Source organism: Coregonus clupeaformis, unplaced genomic scaffold, assembly GCF_020615455.1.
Source record: "Coregonus clupeaformis isolate EN_2021a unplaced genomic scaffold, ASM2061545v1 scaf0181, whole genome shotgun sequence".
Classification (NCBI taxonomy): domain Eukaryota; kingdom Metazoa; phylum Chordata; class Actinopteri; order Salmoniformes; family Salmonidae; genus Coregonus; species Coregonus clupeaformis.
This window is the reverse complement of record NW_025533636.1, coordinates 349,024-368,009: the sequence shown is the minus strand read 5'-3', so window position 1 is coordinate 368,009 and position 18,986 is coordinate 349,024. Positions and strand designations below refer to the sequence as shown.

Here is an 18,986-nt window from a genome sequence, read left to right as displayed (position 1 = left end):
CTGTTGAAGCTGTGGCAGTGATTGTTGACATATCAGTATTCTTCAAAAGGTTATATTCTAAGTTCTGTCCTCGAAATATCATCTTCCATCATCTTCTTACTAGTGGCCTTTTTCCTTGGCCTCAATGTATTCTTCTCCTCCAATTCTTGGGATTCTTTTCTCAGCAGTTTTTCTTCTCTTCTGTATCTTCAGCTGTGTTACTTCTTCTAAACTATTTGCTTTATCCAGGCATGATACGCATCGGTCTATATCTCTATTTCTTCTTTGCTAGTCATTGTAGGATAAAATCCTCTTGAACATAAAGTACCTTTAATCTCCAAATCTTCATCACTTTCATCAGAACTCGAATCTCTTGTATCCTTCTTCCTTCAACTTCCATCAGAGATCAAATCTCTAGTATCCTTCTTCTTTCCTCTCTTGCCAACTTCCTTCTGATCACAGAGTCATATCCACCCATGATCTCTTCTCAATCACTCTGATCTTCATCTTCATCATCTTCTTCAAGTTCCATCTTCCTTAACCTCACTCTTCTCTTCCAGACATCTCATTTTCTTCCTTCTGGAGTTTTGGATTCATCTTTATCGTCGTTTCTGCTTGTCCTCTCTCTATTATTCGTTCATCTTCATCTCTGATGCAATAATCACCCTGCTGGAGGATCACTGGAAGCTGAGGATAAACATCCCTAAGCTCTACTTCCTTCTCATAAGGTGGGGGTCTTTTTGCTGAATCCGTATGTGAGAAAGGTGTACTAACTTCTGCCATTAGTTTTTCTGTCGCTTTCTCTTCCTTTAGCCTTTTCTCTATACCTTTGTTTATCTTATCGCTGGAATCTTTTATCAGTTTTTGTTCGAGAATGAAGGGCAACTTTTGTTTCATTTGCCGGATAACCTAGCACTACTTTAGTTAAAGGATTACTATTTTGTACTATATCAACAGGTGTAATCACCTTCATAGCCTTGCTGTCCTTTCTCCCCATTGTAACTACTCTTTTATATTCCTTTATTGTGAATTATTTTATTTTAGACTACATAGCCTATGGCTTCCCCCCTTTAATTATTAATATAAACCAAACAACCCAATATATATATATATATATATTTTTAATCAATCAATACAAATATGAATATTAAAAAATTCAATTAAACATTTTATTCAAAAAATATTTCTAATTAAAATAAAAAATCAATTAAAAAATCAATTAAAAATTATGAATAATTAAAACAATTTTTTTATTTCTATATCCTATCTTACCAATTTATCAATTAGTGGCTATCTTACCACAACCCATCCGGACAGTAAATACAAGTAGTCAACTTCACAGCAATCCTAAAAACAAAGCCCTCTAATCCTACAACACTACAATTCCCATAAACCCCCTTGCTCTATAAGCACCTAATTATCTTAATTTTACAGAATAATGTCAGTCCTTGATTCCCAACACAACTGTAATCAACCCAAGTGATGCACAGAGACTTCAAAATGCAATTTTTAATGAATCAGTATTTGCCAAGCCTATGTGAAATTGTCATAACATCAAATATCTTGTAGGGGAAGATTTTGTAAACAGACAGTACCAAAACCCCTTGACTCGATACTCTGTCGCGTCACGTGACGTGATGTATACGTCAGCACCCCCTCTCTTTCTCTCTCTCTCTCCATCGTTCCTCTCATATGACAAAAGAACAGAGACACAGAAAAAGATTTTAGTAGTTAATGCAATACTGAGTTACTTCCAGCATTCAATATTCCTTCGTTCACATTCGCTCTAAGACTTAACTCAGGAATCGCATTCAAATAGCTCAATAACATTTTTATTTTATTTATTTAATTATTTTTATTTTTAATCCGTCAACATATCTCTCTCATTTATCAATTCAATAGGTCACAAAAACAATTTCATCTTTAACCAACAGCCGATGTAACAACCAAAATGCACCATTAGACTCTAAATGTCTAATTCTTTGTTCCTTTTTGTTTGTCTCAGCCTCCCCGCAACACAGTGTAACAGAGGAGTGACCTATTTACCCACAATCACCCTTGTTGTAGTTTTAGTAAACAATGTGTTGTAGTCTAGTGCCGGAAACCCAAACGTGTCATAATCTCCCCCGTTTTGTAGTGTAGTGTCGTAAAATTAAATGCATGCGCAATACATTCAACGATACGATTCCCAGACAATAGAACGCTAGCATTCCGCTACGGCTTCACTATTTTACCCCTTATAATCAAACAATTACACTTAACAGAGCTCACAATTGCATAGAACTCTGAATTCTACACACACAAACATAATTTAAGAGGCTTTATTCCATCGCAATGGCCCCCTTAGGTCACCCGTTAGCATGTAGCGCGCAACACAATTAGCATTAGCATTTAGCATTAGCCTTTATGTACAATGTGGCATGAAACACAACCAGCATTTAGCATTAGCATTAGCATTAGCCTTTAGCTAACCTGTGGCTTGCAACACGTAACAGGTACCCCGCACTGCCCTTTCCTTTGTCTTATGCTCTACCGTTTGTGATGCCGTGAGTTCAATGACCATCTACTGAGAGATTACCCCAAGCAGACACCCCGTCGGATGAAAGATGAGCAATAATCACAATCAGATAAATTCCATCAACCCGAGTTTTTTAGAACACACCAAATGCACATCTAACGCGCAAGAGGATTTTCGGCCCATCCTGGATCGCCCACTCCGGGGTCTTACACGGTACAGTGCCCTAATGTATACGTATATCTGCCTTTAATATATCTGCCAATATCTGCCTTCAATTGCTGTACAATTTTAGAATAATTATGACAGACCCCTAGTCGACCGCAATAGCACCACATCAGCACAAACCCAAGTAATTTACATGGTACACCTTCACCAGCGCACATTCAAAAGCCAGCCAAACAACTAACGCCCAATAATTTGTGAGGAATCTCACCTTATAGCCGGCTTGAGCGGTAGTCACCTCGCTGCTCATGAATGAAACAAAGGGAAGTTGCAGACCAATCCCGGACGAGCCCCCATTGTGTCGTATCTTGTCGCTGCTGGTGCTCATTGCTGTCAAACAAAGGAGTCTGCTCATACTGAACCTTTGATCATAAGTTTATTCATATCACAAGCTTTCAGCATGAGTTACAGGTGTCAAGATCACCCGGAGAGCAACGTCCCAGATTGCAATGGCTGCTCTAACCTCTCCTTCCTCCAGCATATACTTATAAACAATGCAAAAATATGGGTTGCTCCCTCTGCTGTCCAATCACCTGTCTCCCCTGGGGCGTCACCCTACAAATGGCTACTTTTGAACTAAGATACACATCCCCTCTTTGTTCCTCTAGAATAGTCATAATCTTCATACACGACAGGTGCCCACAAACTGTTAGGGCCTCCATAAAGGTGTCCCAACAGCAGTCCCAACACCTTACCACTGCTACACCTGGCTATCAGTGGAGCCTTGTCTGGCAGCGAAACAGTTCATTCAGCCTCATTTACTGCCTTTTTAAAAGACATAGTTGATATGGCTGACTTGCTTAAACAAATGTGGTTTCTACTGACAATTGAGATGTCCAAACTATGGCATAAGGGGACGACGAGCGGATAAGAGGCAATCCGTAATTTCGATGAAGACATTCATGAGCGAGCTAGGACGGACGTAGTCAATATAACTATTTGTTCAGCATTTTTTAAATGTACAGCGACAGAATTCAGAACATGGGCCATTCTTACAGTGTTCTCCCTGTACACCAAGTCAGAACCGTATGATAAATAAAGGGGGCATATAAGCTGACAATGGAAGCTCTTACAATATTCAATGATTACAATTCTCTAAAACAGGCTATAGTCACCACCAAGTCAGAACAGTAGGCTAAGTTATGAGGGGGGAAAGGAACCAAATTATTAGCATGAGGCACATGGGCTAATAACAGCTTACTACACAACATACACTTAGTATTACTTCCTTAGCTACAGTATACATATCTCCCTGGCATATTACATCATTTATGCAGCAGCATACAATACATTTTTGGAGTCACCTTGTTGTGCTGTGCTCACTTGAACAGGAAGGTGGCGCGGCGGTCCTTCTTGTGGGCAGATTTTGTCATCAAACTTTGTCATAAAAGTCTGGCATTCTCTGGATTTATGGTGCTTTCAAGACAACAGGGAACTCTGGAAAAAAATAAAAGGTTGAATCATGACGTCAGTGATCTTCAGGTCGGAGCTCTAGAAAGAGGCCCGAGTTCCCGACTTGGAATTCCGAGGTGGATGACCGTTCAAAATATATTTTCCAGTTCCCAGTTGTCTTGAACTCACTGAAGTCTCAGATTTCCCAGTTCCGAGTTTCCAGTTGTTTTGAACGTGGCAGAAGTTGGATTGACAGCATGGCCAATGCATTCAACCTTGTCTGGCCTGTTACATTTACATTTTACATTTACGTCATTTAGCAGATGCTCTTATCCAGAGCGACTTACAAATTGGTGCATTCACCTTATGATAGCCAGTGGGATAACAACTTTACAATGTTTTTTTTTTTTTTTTTTTTTGGTGGGATGGGTTAGGGGGGGGGGTAGAAGGATTACTTTATCCTATCCCAGGTATTCCTTAAAGAGGTGGGGTTTCAAATGTCTCCGCCCGTGGTGTTGCATGTGAATGTTTATCCTTTTAAGCTTGGAAAAGAGACCCTTAAACCCAGACTTGGACCACACCCCCTGTCCACTGAATAGCAGGCTAGTGATTGCTTTGCAACGCTTACAGTTAGCCACTGATTATTTCCAAACCACTCATTGTTGAATTTGCGATTTCCAACTTGTTGTGTAATGTTTATGTCCAATGAGCACCGTTACGTTTTATCTAGCCGACTGGGTGGAAAATCTGTCTGTGCCCTTGAGCAAGGCACTTAACCCTAATTGCTCCTGTAAGTCGCTCTGGATAAGAGCGTCTGCTAAATGACTAAAATGTAAATGTAAATCTATAATTTCTCTTCACATGACAAGGATTGAAAAGGATTTGGCAGTAGATTGCCGACGTGATTCATGATGATGACTGCTTGTCTAGCTTGCTAGCTAAGATTTTGAAAGTATGATGTTGACATGATCAGTCCAATCAAAGCTACGGTAGATATAACGCCATTTTATTTGTGGCCAATGACCTTGAGCCTTCTTGGACGGGCGCTTCTAATGTAACTCCATGGCAGCACCGAAGGGGCTTGACTTTTCGAGCTCTCCCTGTAGATTTTGCAGTGATGTAGTGTCCCTATGAGTGACAGAACACTGAGCCAATCACGGCGCAACTAGAGAACATTACCAACCCCTACGCTCCGTATTTTCCGCTGGCTGCCCCTCCACCACAGAAAGCACTGAGCTACGCTGAAACACCTGCATTTTGGAGATGCCTTACTCAATAAATCAACCATGTTTGAATCCGGCTTTATTAACTCAATTAATATATATTTTACATTGTTTGCAAACTGATATGTGACACGTATTAATGCCAAATTAACATGAAAAACCGGCAACCATTTTTTTTTTGTATAGCTAAACAGGTGGGGCTCAATGACAAGTCGCCAGTGGGTAAATGTGACCAATAGAAGCATATCTGTATTCCCAGTCATGTGAAATCCATAGATTTGGGCCTAATTAATTTATTTAAATTGATAGAAAAAATCGTTGAAATTGTTGCATGTTGCGTTTATATTTGTGCACATAATTGTGCACATTTTCGCCATAATGATTCATTTACAAAGTACATAGGACAGAACTTTTCTTCTGAAGGATTCCAGAAATCCACGAGCCGGAAGTAGTTAGTTTTCCTTTCCTGTTTGACAGTGGTGTAAACATTGCAGTTGGTTTGGCAGCAGAGGGTCTGGCTGTCACATTCTGGTGTCATCGAAGCTCAGGACTGAAATCTGCTTCAAGCCAAATAGAGATATCATAACTTTTTGAGTGGAGTGATTCGGTGAGTTTTCTGGCTTTAGTATGGGAGAAATGTCACAGAAAAAGAGTTAGACAGTGCGCAGCTAGCTAGCCAACAACAACAATGATAATGCTAACTCGCCAGTTAGCAAGACAAATGTCAGAAGAAGCAGGTCGTTAGCGTATTACCAATGTAAAGACATTTGGACTGGGGTCTTCTCCTTGGGGCGAAGGTCGAACACGAGCAAACTTCAGATTTACAGTTGGCATTAGCAAGAAGTTATAGGAGTTAAAGTTATCATTGAGCCAGCTGATCAACTAACGTTAGCTAAAGTTCGCTAGCTAGCTGTAGCTTGTTTGAAAGACAGTACGCAAGTTGGCTGTGATAGCTGTTGTGTTCTGATCCTCCAGGCCTGTTGTGTTTCTGATCCTCCAGGCCTGTTGTGTTTCTGATCCTCCAGCCCTGTTGTGTTCTGATCCTCCAGGCCTGTTGTGTTTCTGATCCTCCAGCCCTGTTGTGTTCTGATCCTCCAGGCCTGTTGTGTTTCTGATCCTCCAGCCCTGTTGTGTTCTGATCCTCCAGGCCTGTTGTGTTCTGATCCTCCAGGCCTGTTGTGTTTCTGATCCTCCAGCCCTGTTGTGTTCTGATCCTCCGGGCCTGTTGTGTTCTGATCCTCCGGACCTGTGCTGCTCTTGTGTTCTGATCCTCCAGATTCCTCCAAACCATGCACTGCAGCTGCGTGCGGAGCTCCAGGGCTCTGTCCCCTGCCCTGCTCCCTAGGCTGCTGTCCCATGCAGGATGCTGGACCCCAGGGACCAGGCCTGGGGGTCTCTGGAGCCCCTCCCGGAGCCTGGCCTCGGCTGGAGAGACCACGCAGCCCATCCCCCTGCCCAGCCAAGCCCGGGTGGTGATCTGTGGAGGGGGCATCGTAGGAACGTCTGTGGCCTATCACCTGGCCAAGCTGGGCTGGACCGAGATAGTCCTATTGGAGCAGGGAAGGTAGGAGGGGCTAAATGATGTGGTCTGTTTACAACAGGGGGTGCATGTTTTCTTAACACTTTATTTATGAGGACGTGGACAATATGTCATGATTTCATATGAGTTGATTGTTTTACTGGGCTTGTCAGGTGATGGGAGACCAATAGAGGGAAAGTGCAGACTAGCTTCAAGATCTTATTGGAATCAATGATAGCATCTAGAAAGCAGAAGGAACCATAGTCTAATGTCTCATTACTCACCCTGCTGTGTTGTGATCCTGTGTGTGTTAGGCAGGGGGGAAAGGAGATGGCATCTCTTACCGCTACGGAGTCTACTGCGTGTGATTGCGGGTCTAATCATAGAATCCCACATAGCATCCCTATTAATGATTATGATCTCCGTGGGCCTAGTAAAGATTAGGCATATCTCTTGTATTATGCATTAACTTTTATTGAGGCGCAAACACAACCAGTCAATTATGTTTTCATCCGATTGTCAAACAATCACTTCCAAAGGTGCGCCTGTTGGCTACACGTGAAAGTTTGTCCACGCACAAAAATAATTCCAGCATCCAGAAAGTGCACCTGCAATTTGGTGAATGGAAAGAGACTTCTGTTCCAAAACACCTAAAAGTGTAATGACATTTGGTGATTGTCAGTAGGCCTCTACACTGGTATCCTGAACTGATGCTGAAGGCGCTCCTCGGTCTCGGCCACTTATCTCTGCCTTGGCTAAATGTGTTCTGGTCTAACCACAACGCAGTTTGGAGGGTCTACTGCCCGTTTTCAAGTCAATTCACTCATGTTCATGGAGCTGACACGTGGTAATGTTAAAAGTCCAATGCAGCCGTAACCCCACTATTTATTTAGCCTGCAAGCCGGACCAGACCGCCTTACTTTCACCCCTAGTGTTAGGCTGGGCGCTTTCACCACCAGGCTGGGGGCTGGAACCACCAGGCTCTGTGTTAGACTGGGCGCTGGCACCACCGGGCTCTGTGTTAGACTGGGGCTGGCACCACCAGGCTCTGTGTTAGGCTGAGGGCTGGCACCACCAGGCTCTGTGTTAGACTGAGGGCTGGCACCACCAGGCTCTGTGTTAGACTGGGCGCTGGCACCACCAGGCTCTGTGTTAGGCTGGGGGCTGGCACCACCAGGCTCTGTGTTAGGCTGAGGGCTGGCACCACCAGGCTCTGTGTTAGGCTGGGATCGTCAGTGTGTGTGTGTTGTACCTAACCATGTTCTACTCATCTCTCTCTGTGTCAGGCTGGGGGCTGGCACCACCAGGCTGTGTGCTGGGATCGTCAGTGTGGCCAAGCCCATCTCCATTGAGTGTAAGATGGCTGACTACTCCAACTCCCTTTATGAACACCTGGAGGAAGAGACTGGGGTCAAGACAGGTGGGATGGACTTCTACAGTATGACTCTGGCCTGAGTGCAGCTCCATTGGTGCTAACATGCCTACAGTATGACTAGCCTGAGTTCCACTCCATTTGTGCTAACATTTACATATGATAACCTGATTAAGCCATTTGTGCTAACATGCCTACAGTTTGACTAGCCGACTTACAGTCCATGTGTGCTAACATGCCTACAGTATGGGTGTCCCTGAGTTCGACCCCATTTGTCCCTAACATGCCTACGCATGCTCTAGCCTGAGTCCAGCTACAGAGGCCCTAACATGCCTACAGTATGACTAGCCTGAGTTCCACTCCATTTGTGCTAACATGCCTACAGTATGACTCTAGCCTGAGTTCCACTCCATTTGTGCTAACATGCCTACAGTATGACTCTAGCCTGAGTTCCACTCCATTTGTGCTAACATGCCTACAGTATGACTCTAGCCTGAGTTCCAATCCATTTGTGCTAACATGCCTACAGTATGACTCTAGCCTGAGTTCCACTCCATTTGTGCTAACATGCCTACAGTATGACTCTAGCCTGAGTTCCACTCCATTTGTGCTAACATGCCTACAGTATGACTCTAGCCTGAGTTCCACTCCATTTGTGCTAACATGCCTACAGTATGACTCTAGCCTGAGTTCCAATCCATTTGTGCTAACATGCCTACAGTATGACTCTAGCCTGAGTTCCAATCCATTTGTGCTAACATGCCTACCCCTCATCACTAAATGGATCTGGGAGCAGGTTAGTATGACCTCTGCTCTCTACAATACAGTTCCACTCTGCTTCAACTTACCTACATTAGTTATGTACTTGTCTTTGCTGTGTAGCCAATCTTCTGATGGTGCTTTAGTCAGTTGTGGTTGTTTTGGGTGTTGAATTAATTATTATGCTCTATCTATGAGGGCATGTGACTGGCTGTATCCTACCAGTGCTTCCCCCTCCTCTTCCCACATGCTGTTTCAGTTTGTGGATTTACCAGTGGCATTTAGTCTTGTGTATAAACTGGATTTACAAGTGCCATTTAGTCTTGTGTATAAACTGGATTTACCAGTGCCATTTAGTTGTGTATAAACTGGATTTACCAGTGGCATTTAGTTCTTGTGTATAAAATGAATTTACCAGTGCTATTGAGTTGTGTATAAAATGGATTTACCAGTGCTATTTAGTCTTGTGTATAAACTGGATTTACCAGTGCTATTTAGTTGTGTATAAAATGGATTTACCAGTGCTATTTAGTTGTGTATAAAATGGATTTACCAGTGGTATTTAGTTCTGTGTGTATAAACTGGATTTACCAGTGGTATTTAGTTCTGTGTGTATAAACTGGATTTACCAGTGGTATTTAGTTGTGTATAAACTGGATTTACCAGTGGTATTTAGTTGTGTATAAACTGGATTTACCAGTGGTATTTAGTTGTGTATAAACTGGATTTACCAGTGGTATTGAGTTGTGTGGTTTAACATGAGATGATTCATGACTTGGCAGTCCTAATGTTTCTGTGTGTATGTGTGTTACAGGCTACGTGAGAACAGGCTCTCTATGCCTGGCCCAGAATCAGGACCGTTTCCTCTCCCTGAAGCGCCTGGCATCCAGGCTCAAGTAAGTCCCTCCCTAACCGCCCTTCCCTTCCCTCCCTAACCGCCCTTCCCTTCCCTCCCTAACCGCCCTTCCCTTCCCTCCCTAACCGCCCTTCCCTTCCCTCCCTAACCGCCCTTCCCTTCCCTCCCTAACCGCCCTTCCCTTCCCTCCCCTAACCGCCCTTCCCTTCCCTCCCTAACCGCCCTTCCCTTCCCTCCCTAACCGCCCTTCCCTTCCCTCCCTAACCGCCCTTCCCTTCCCTCCCTCCCCTCTGGTCTGAATTATAGCTCAGTACTCTCTGAGAGGTAGCTGAACTTCATGAACAGTACTCCAGTTCTCTTCAGTCACTTGAATTATTGCTAATTATTGTTGCTCAGTGCTGTAGTCCTTCTAGACTATTCATTACATTTAGCCTATCCAGCTCCACTGTAGTCCTTTTAGACTATTCATTACATTTAGCCTATCCAGCTCCACTGTAGTCCTTTTAGAATATTCATTACAGTTCCCAACATTTAGCCTATCTAGCTCCACTGTAGTCCTTCTAGAATATTCAGTACATTTCCCAACATTTAGCCTATCCAGCTCCACTGTAGTCATTCTAGAATATTAATTACAGTTCCCAACATTTAGCCTATCCAGCTCCACTGTAGTCCTTTTAGAATATTCATTACAGTTCCCAACATTTAGCCTATCCAGCTCCACTGTAGTCCTTCTAGAATATTCAGTACATTTCCCAACATTTAGCCTATCCAGCTCCACTGTAGTCATTCTAGAATATTCATTACAGTTCCCAACATTTAGCCTATCCAGCTCCACTGTAGTCCTTCTAGAATATTCATTACAGTTCCCAACATTTAGCCTATCCAGCTCCACTGTAGTCCTTCTAGAATATTCATTACATTTCCCAACATTTAGCCTATCCAGCTCCACTGTAGTCCTTTTAGAATATTAATTACATTTCCCAACATTTAGCCTATCCAGCTCCACTGTAGTCCTTCTAGAATATTCATTACAGTTCCCAACATTTAGCCTATCCAGCTCCACTGTAGTCATTCTAGAATATTCATTACAGTTCCCAACATTTAGCCTATCCAGCTCCACTGTAGTCCTTCTAAAATATTCATTACAGTTCCCAACATTTAGCCTATCCAGCTCCACTGTAGTCCTTTTAGACTATTCATTACATTTAGCCTATCCAGCTCCACTGTAGTCATTTTAGACTATTCATTACATTTAGCCTATCCAGCTCCACTGTAGTCCTTTTAGAATATTCATTACAGTTCCCAACATTTAGCCTATCCAGCTCCACTGTAGTCCTTTTAGACTATTCATTACATTTAGCCTATCCAGCTCCACTGTAGTCCTTTTAGACTATTCATTACATTTAGCCTATCCAGCTCCACTGTAGTCCTTTTAGAATATTCATTACAGTTCCCAACATTTAGCCTATCCAGCTCCACTGTAGTCCTTCTAGAATATTCAGTACATTTCCCAACATTTAGCCTATCCAGCTCCACTGTAGTCATTCTAGAATATTCATTAGTTCCCAACATTTAGCCTATCCAGCTCCACTGTAGTCCTTCTAGAATATTCATTACAGTTCCCAACATTTAGCCTATCCAGCTCCACTGTAGTCCTTTTAGAATATTCATTACATTTCCCAACATTTAGCCTATCCAGCTCCACTGTAGTCCTTCTAGAATATTCATTACAGTTCCCAACATTTAGCCTATCCAGCTCCACTGTAGTCATTCTAGAATATTCATTACAGTTCCCAACATTTAGCCTATCCAGCTCCACTGTAGTCCTTCTAGAATATTCATTACAGTTCCCAACATTTAGCCTTATCCAGCTCCACTGTAGTCCTTCTAGAATATTCATTACATTTCCCAACATTTAGCCTATCCAGCTCCACTGTAGTCCTTCTAGACTATTCATTACAGTTCCCAACATTTAGCCTATCCAGCTCCACTGTAGTCCTTCTAAACTATTCATTACATTTCCCAACATTTAGCCTATCCAGCTCCACTGTAGTCCTTCTAGCTATTCATTACATTTCCCAACATTTAGCCTATCCAGCTCCACTGTAGTCCTTCTAGACTAGTCATTACATTTCCCAACATTTAGCCTATCCAGCTCCACTGTAGTCCTTCTAGAATATTCATTACAGTTCCCAACATTTAGCCTATCCAGCTCCACTGTAGTCATTCTAGAATATTCATTACAGTTCCCAACATTTAGCCTATCCAGCTCCACTGTAGTCCTTCTAGAATATTCATTACAGTTCCCAACATTTAGCCTATCCAGCTCCACTGTAGTCCTTCTAGAATATTCATTACATTTCCCAACATTTAGCCTATCCAGCTCCACTGTAGTCCTTCTAGACTATTCATTACAGTTCCCAACATTTAGCCTATCCAGCTCCACTGTAGTCCTTCTAAACTATTCATTACATTTCCCAACATTTAGCCTATCCAGCTCCACTGTAGTCCTTCTAGCTATTCATTACATTTCCCAACATTTAGCCTATCCAGCTCCACTGTAGTCCTTCTAGACTAGTCATTACATTTCCCAACATTTAGCCTATCCAGCTCCACTGTAGTCCTTCTAGAATATTCATTACAGTTCCCAACATTTAGCCTATCCAGCTCCACTGTAGTCATTCTAGAATATTCATTACAGTTCCCAACATTTAGCCTATCCAGCTCCACTGTAGTCCTTCTAGAATATTCATTACAGTTCCCAACATTTAGCCTATCCAGCTCCACTGTAGTCCTTCTAGAATATTCATTACATTTCCCAACATTTAGCCTATCCAGCTCCACTGTAGTCCTTCTAGACTATTCATTACAGTTCCCAACATTTAGCCTATCCAGCTCCACTGTAGTCCTTCTAGAATATTCATTACAGTTCCCAACATTTAGCCTATCCAGCTCCACTGTAGTCCTTCTATAATATTCATTACATTTCCCAACATTTAGCCTATCCAGCTCCACTGTAGTCCTTCTAGAATATTCATTACAGTTCCCAACATTTAGCCTATCCAGCTCCACTGTAGTCCTTCTAGAATATGCATTACATTTAGCCTATCCAGCTCCACTGTAGTCCTTCTAGAATATTCATTACATTTCCCAACATTTAGCCTATCCAGCTCCACTGTAGTCCTTCTAGACTATTCATTACATTTAGCCTATCCAGCTCCACTGTAGTCCTTCTAGAATATTCATTACAGTTCCCAACATTTAGCCTATCCAGCTCCACTGTAGTCCTTCTAGAATATTCATTACATTTCCCAACATTTAGCCTATCCAGCTCCACTGTAGTCCTTCTAGACTATTCATTACATTTAGCCTATCCAGCTCCACTGTAGTCCTTCTAGAATATTCATTACAGTTCCCAACATTTAGCCTATCCAGCTCCACTGTAGTCCTTCTAGAATATTCATTACATTTCCCAACATTTAGCCTATCCAGCTCCACTGTAGTCCTTCTAGACTATTCATTCCATGTATCCTATCCAGCTCCACTGTAGCTCCACTGGCCAGCTGTGTTCTGTTAGTCCATCTCTGCCAACCCATCTCCATGTTGCTGTAGCTGGGCTGTAGCACTGCTGTGCTGTATGTATCCAGCTCCACTGTACTGTTTTCTGTTAGTCCATGATGGGGATCCCCTGTAACGTGATCAAACCCAAAGAGTAAGCTCTGCCACCTGGGAATCTCCATAACCCTCCTTCCTGTCTCCTCCCTCTCTCAGTGTGATGGGGATCCCCTGTAACGTGATCAAAGAGGTTTCTAAGCTCCACCCCCTGGTGAATCTCCATAACCCTCCTTCCTGTCTCCTCCCTCTCTCAGTGTGATGGGGATCCCCTGTAACGTGATCAAACCCAAAGAGGTTTCTAAGCTCCACCCCCTGGTGAATATTCATGACCTGGTGGGGGCGCTCCACCTGCCGGGTGATGCCGTGGTGTCACCGCCTGACGTCAACCACGCCCTCGCCACGGCAGCAGCCGGACACGGTGAGACGGTAAAACCAAGGACGGACTGTTGTTAGGCTTGCAAAGTGGTCTAAGGCACTGCATCGCAGTGCTAGCTGTGCCACTAGACCGGGAGACCCATGGGGCGGCGCACAATTGGCCCAGCTTCGTCCAGGGTAGGGGAGGGAATGGCCGGCAGGGATGTAGCTCAGTTGGTAGAGCATGGCGTTTGCAACGCCAGGGTTGTGGGTTCGATTCCCACGGGGGGCCAGTATGAAAAATGAAAAATAAATAATGTATGCACTCAATAACTGTAAGTGGCTCTGGATAAGAGCGTCTGCTAAATTACTAAAATGTAAATGTAAAATTCCATCAACTTTCTCAAAATTCCCAGGTTTTGCAGAAATCCTAGTTGGATGTTTCCAGATTTCCTGCTTGTTCCGTCCTGATTCAGGGAATTTTCCAACCGGGATTTCTGGAAAACCAGTGAATTTTGGGAACATTTTGCAAGCCTAACTGTAGTGAAGGTTTCAATAGGAAGCTACAACCATGTGGTATCGCCATCGGTCAGGATGAAATGAAGCCAGAAAGCAAGGCTTCTGGGGGGAAGGGCCAGGGTGGGGCCATGCCAAGCAGAGTTTGAGTTAGTCAGTGCCCATGGGGCATCTCTCTGGCTAATGTAACTTCATGGTACTCCAATCAAACTGGCTGTGAACTATCGATGGTGTTTATCATGTTTGATCACATTATACATAAATCTACATGTCTGCCATGTTCTGATCTCCAGGAGTGCAGATCCATGAGCGTACCACAGTTAACCACGTGATGCTGGAGAAGGGACATGTGACAGCGGTCGAGACGGACAGAGGAGCCATCGAGTGTGAATACTTTGTCAACTGTGCAGGACAGGTGATTCTCTGTCCATTACGTGTGTGTAACTGTAAATAACATGGGGCCCCTCCCTCCACTAGTCTTTAGCCAGTTAACACTGTGTTAGATGACATGGGGCCCCTCCCTCCACTAGTCTTTAGCCAGTTAACACTGTGTTAGATGACATGGGGCCCCTCCCTCCACTAGTCTTTAGCCAGTTAACACTGTGTTAGATGACACGGGGCCCCTCCCTCCACTAGTCTTTAGCCAGTTAACACTGTGTTAGATGACATGGGGCCCCTCCCTCCACTAGTCTTTAGACAGTTAACACTGTGTTAGATGACATGGGGCCCCTCCCTCCACTAGTCTTTAGACAGTTAACACTGTGTTAGATGACATGGGGCCCCTCCCTCCACTAGTCTTTAGACAGTTAACACTGTGTTAGATGACATGGGGCCCCTCCCTCCACTAGTCTTTAGCCAGTTAACACTGTGTTAGATGACATGGGGCCCCTCCCTCCACTAGATGACATGGGGCCCCTCCCTCCACTAGATGACATGGGGCCCCTCCCTCCACTAGATGACATGGGGCCCCTCCCTCCACTAGTCTTTAGCCAGTTAACAGGGTGCCATTTGGGACGCACACATGGTGTATATGAAGTGTTGTAGCTGTTCCCTATATACTGTAGTGCACTAGAAACATGGTGTATATGAAGTGTTGTAGCTGTTCCCTATATACTGTAGTGCACTAGAAACATGGTGTATATGAAGTGTTGTAGCTGTTCCCTATATACTGTAGTGCACTAGAAACATGGTGTATATGAAGTGTTGTAGCTGTTCCCTATATACTGTAGTGCACTAGAAACATGGTGTATATGAAGTGTTGTAGCTGTTCCCTATATACTGTAGTGCACTAGAAACAGGGTGTATATGAAGTGTTGTAGCTGTTCCCTATATACTGTAGTGCACTAGAAACAGGGTGTATATGAAGTGTTGTAGCTGTTCCCTAGATACCGTAGTGCACTAGAAACATGGTGTATATGAAGTGTTGTAGCTGTTCCCTAGATACTGTAGTGCACTAGAAACATGGTGTATATGAAGTGTTGTAGCTGTTCCCTATATACTGTAGTGCACTAGAAACAGGGTGTATATGAAGTGTTGTAGCTGTTCCCTATATACTGTAGTGCACTAGAAACATGGTGTATATGAAGTGTTGTAGCTGTTCCCTATATACTGTAGTGCACTAGAAACATGGTGTATATGAAGTGTTGTAGCTGTTCCCTATATACTGTAGTGCACTAGAAACAGGGTGTATATGAAGTGTTGTAGCTGTTCCCTATATACTGTAGTGCACTAGAAACAGGGTGTATATGAAGTGTTGTAGCTGTTCCCTAGATACTGTAGTGCACTAGAAACAGGGTGTATATGAAGTGTTGTAGCTGTTCCCTAGATACTGTAGTGCACTAGAAACAGGGTGTATATGAAGTGTTGTAGCTGTTCCCTAGATACTGTAGTGCACTAGAAACAGGGTGTATATGAAGTGTTGTAGCTGTTCCCTAGATACTGTAGTGCACTAGAAACAGGGTGTATATGAAGTGTTGTAGCTGTTCCCTAGATACTGTAGTGCACTAGAAACAGGGTGTATATGAAGTGTTGTAGCTGTTCCCTATATACTGTAGTGCACTAGAAACAGGGTGTATATGAAGTGTTGTAGCTGTTCCCTATATACTGTAGTGCACTAGAAACAGGGTGTATATGAAGTGTTGTAGCTGTTCCCTATATACTGTAGTGCACTAGAAACAGGGTGTATATGAAGTGTTGTAGCTGTTCCCTAGATACTGTAGTGCACTAGAAACAGGGTGTATATGAAGTGTTGTAGCTGTTCCCTATATACTGTAGTGCACTAGAAACAGGGTGTATATGAAGTGTTGTAGCTGTTCCCTATATACTGTAGTGCACTAGAAACAGGGTGTATATGAAGTGTTGTAGCTGTTCCCTATATACTGTAGTGCACTAGAAACAGGGTGTATATGAAGTGTTGTAGCTGTTCCCTAGATACTGTAGTGCACTAGAAACAGGGTGTATATGAAGTGTTGTAGCTGTTCCCTAGATACTGTAGTGCACTAGAAACAGGGTGTATATGAAGTGTTGTAGCTGTTCCCTAGATACTGTAGTGCACTAGAAACAGGGTGTATATGAAGTGTTGTAGCTGTTCCCTATATACTGTAGTGCACTAGAAACAGGGTGTATATGAAGTGTTGTAGCTGTTCCCTATATACTGTAGTGCACTAGAAACATGGTGTATATGAAGTGTTGTAGCTGTTCCCTAGATACTGTAGTGCACTAGAAACATGGTGTATATGAAGTGTTGTAGCTGTTCCCTATATACTGTAGTGCACTAGAAACAGGGTGTATATGAAGTGTTGTAGCTGTTCCCTAGATACTGTAGTGCACTAGAAACATGGTGTATATGAAGTGTTGTAGCTGTTCCCTAGATACTGTAGTGCACTAGAAACATGGTGTATATGAAGTGTTGTAGCTGTTCCCTATATACTGTAGTGCACTAGAAACAGGGTGTATATGAAGTGTTGTAGCTGTTCCCTATATACTGTAGTGCACTAGAAACAGGGTGTATATGAAGTGTTGTAGCTGTTCCCTATATACTGTAGTGCACTAGAAACAGGGTGTATATGAAGTGTTGTAGCTGTTCCCTAGATACTGTAGTGCACTAGAAACATGGTGTATATGAAGTGTTGTAGCTGTTCCCTAGATACTGTAGTGCACTAGAAACAGGGTGTATATGAAGTGTTGTAGCTGTTCCCTAGATACTGTAGTGCACTAGAAACAGGGTGTATATGAAGTGTTGTAGCTGTTCCCTAGTTACTGTAGTGCACTAGAAACAGGGTGTATATGAAGTGTTGTAGCTGTTCCCTAGATACTGTAGTGCACTAGAAACAGGGTGTATATGAAGTGTTGTAGCTGTTCCCTAGATACTGTAGTGCACTAGAAACAGGGTGTATATGAAGTGTTGTAGCTGTTCCCTAGTTACTGTAGTGCACTAGAAACAGGGTGTATATGAAGTGTTGTAGCTGTTCCCTAGTTACTGTAGTGCACTAGAAACAGGGTGTATATGAAGTGTTGTAGCTGTTCCCTAGATACTGTAGTGCACTAGAAACAGGGTGTATATGAAGTGTTGTAGCTGTTCCCTAGATACTGTAGTGCACTAGAAACAGGGTGTATATGAAGTGTTGTAGCTGTTCCCTAGATACTGTAGTGCACTAGAAACAGGGTGTATATGAAGTGTTGTAGCTGTTCCCTAGATACTGTAGTGCACTAGAAACAGGGTGTATATGAAGTGTTGTAGCTGTTCCCTAGATACTGTAGTGCACTAGAAACAGGGTGTATATGAAGTGTTGTAGCTGTTCCCTAGATACTGTAGTGCACTAGAAACAGGGTGTATATGAAGTGTTGTAGCTGTTCCCTAGATACTGTAGTGCACTAGAAACAGGGTGTATATGAAGTGTTGTAGCTGTTCCCTAGATACTGTAGTGCACTAGAAACAGGGTGTATATGAAGTGTTGTAGCTGTTCCCTAGATACTGTAGTGCACTAGAAACAGGGTGTATATGAAGTGTTGTAGCTGTTCCCTAGATACTGTAGTGCACTAGAAACAGGGTGTATATGAAGTGTTGTAGCTGTTCCCTAGATACTGTAGTGCACTAGAAACAGGGTGTATATGAAGTGTTGTAGCTGTTCCCTAGATACTGTAGTGCACTAGAAACAGGGTGTATATGAAGTGTTGTAGCTGTTCCCTAGATACTGTAGTGCACTAGAAACAGGGTGTATATGAAGTGTTGTAGCTGTTCCCTAGATACTGTAGTGCACTAGAAACAGGGTGTATATGAAGTGTTGTAGCTGTTCCCTAGATACTGTAGTGCACTAGAAACAGGGTGTATATGAAGTGTTGTAGCTGTTCCCTAGATACTGTAGTGCACTAGAAACAGGGTGTATATGAAGTGTTGTAGCTGTTCCCTAGATACTGTAGTGCACTAGAAACAGGGTGTATATGAAGTGTTGTAGCTGTTCCCTAGATACTGTAGTGCACTAGAAACAGGGTGTATATGAAGTGTTGTAGCTGTTCCCTAGATACTGTAGTGCACTAGAAACAGGGTGTATATGAAGTGTTGTAGCTGTTCCCTAGATACTGTAGTGCACTAGAAACAGGGTGTATATGAAGTGTTGTAGCTGTTCCCTAGATACTGTAGTGCACTAGAAACAGGGTGTATA

At 43.1% G+C, this 18,986-nt stretch overlaps 1 protein-coding gene across 1 annotated transcript in view; it reads left to right on the top strand.

Annotated features, from left to right (window-relative positions):
- The first annotated feature begins 5,821 nt into the window (after positions 1-5,821).
- Positions 5,822-18,986, top strand: part of pdpr (pyruvate dehydrogenase phosphatase regulatory subunit) — a 67,905-nt gene continuing 54,740 nt past the window's right edge. Inside the window, exons 1-6 of the mRNA XM_045214010.1 lie at positions 5,822-5,941; positions 6,611-6,898; positions 8,140-8,273; positions 9,799-9,880; positions 13,710-13,873; positions 14,619-14,740. Of these exons, the coding sequence (XP_045069945.1) occupies positions 6,624-6,898; positions 8,140-8,273; positions 9,799-9,880; positions 13,710-13,873; positions 14,619-14,740 (777 nt within the window). The 5' untranslated portion in view covers positions 5,822-5,941; positions 6,611-6,623. The remainder of the gene's footprint in view (positions 5,942-6,610; positions 6,899-8,139; positions 8,274-9,798; positions 9,881-13,709; positions 13,874-14,618; positions 14,741-18,986) is intronic.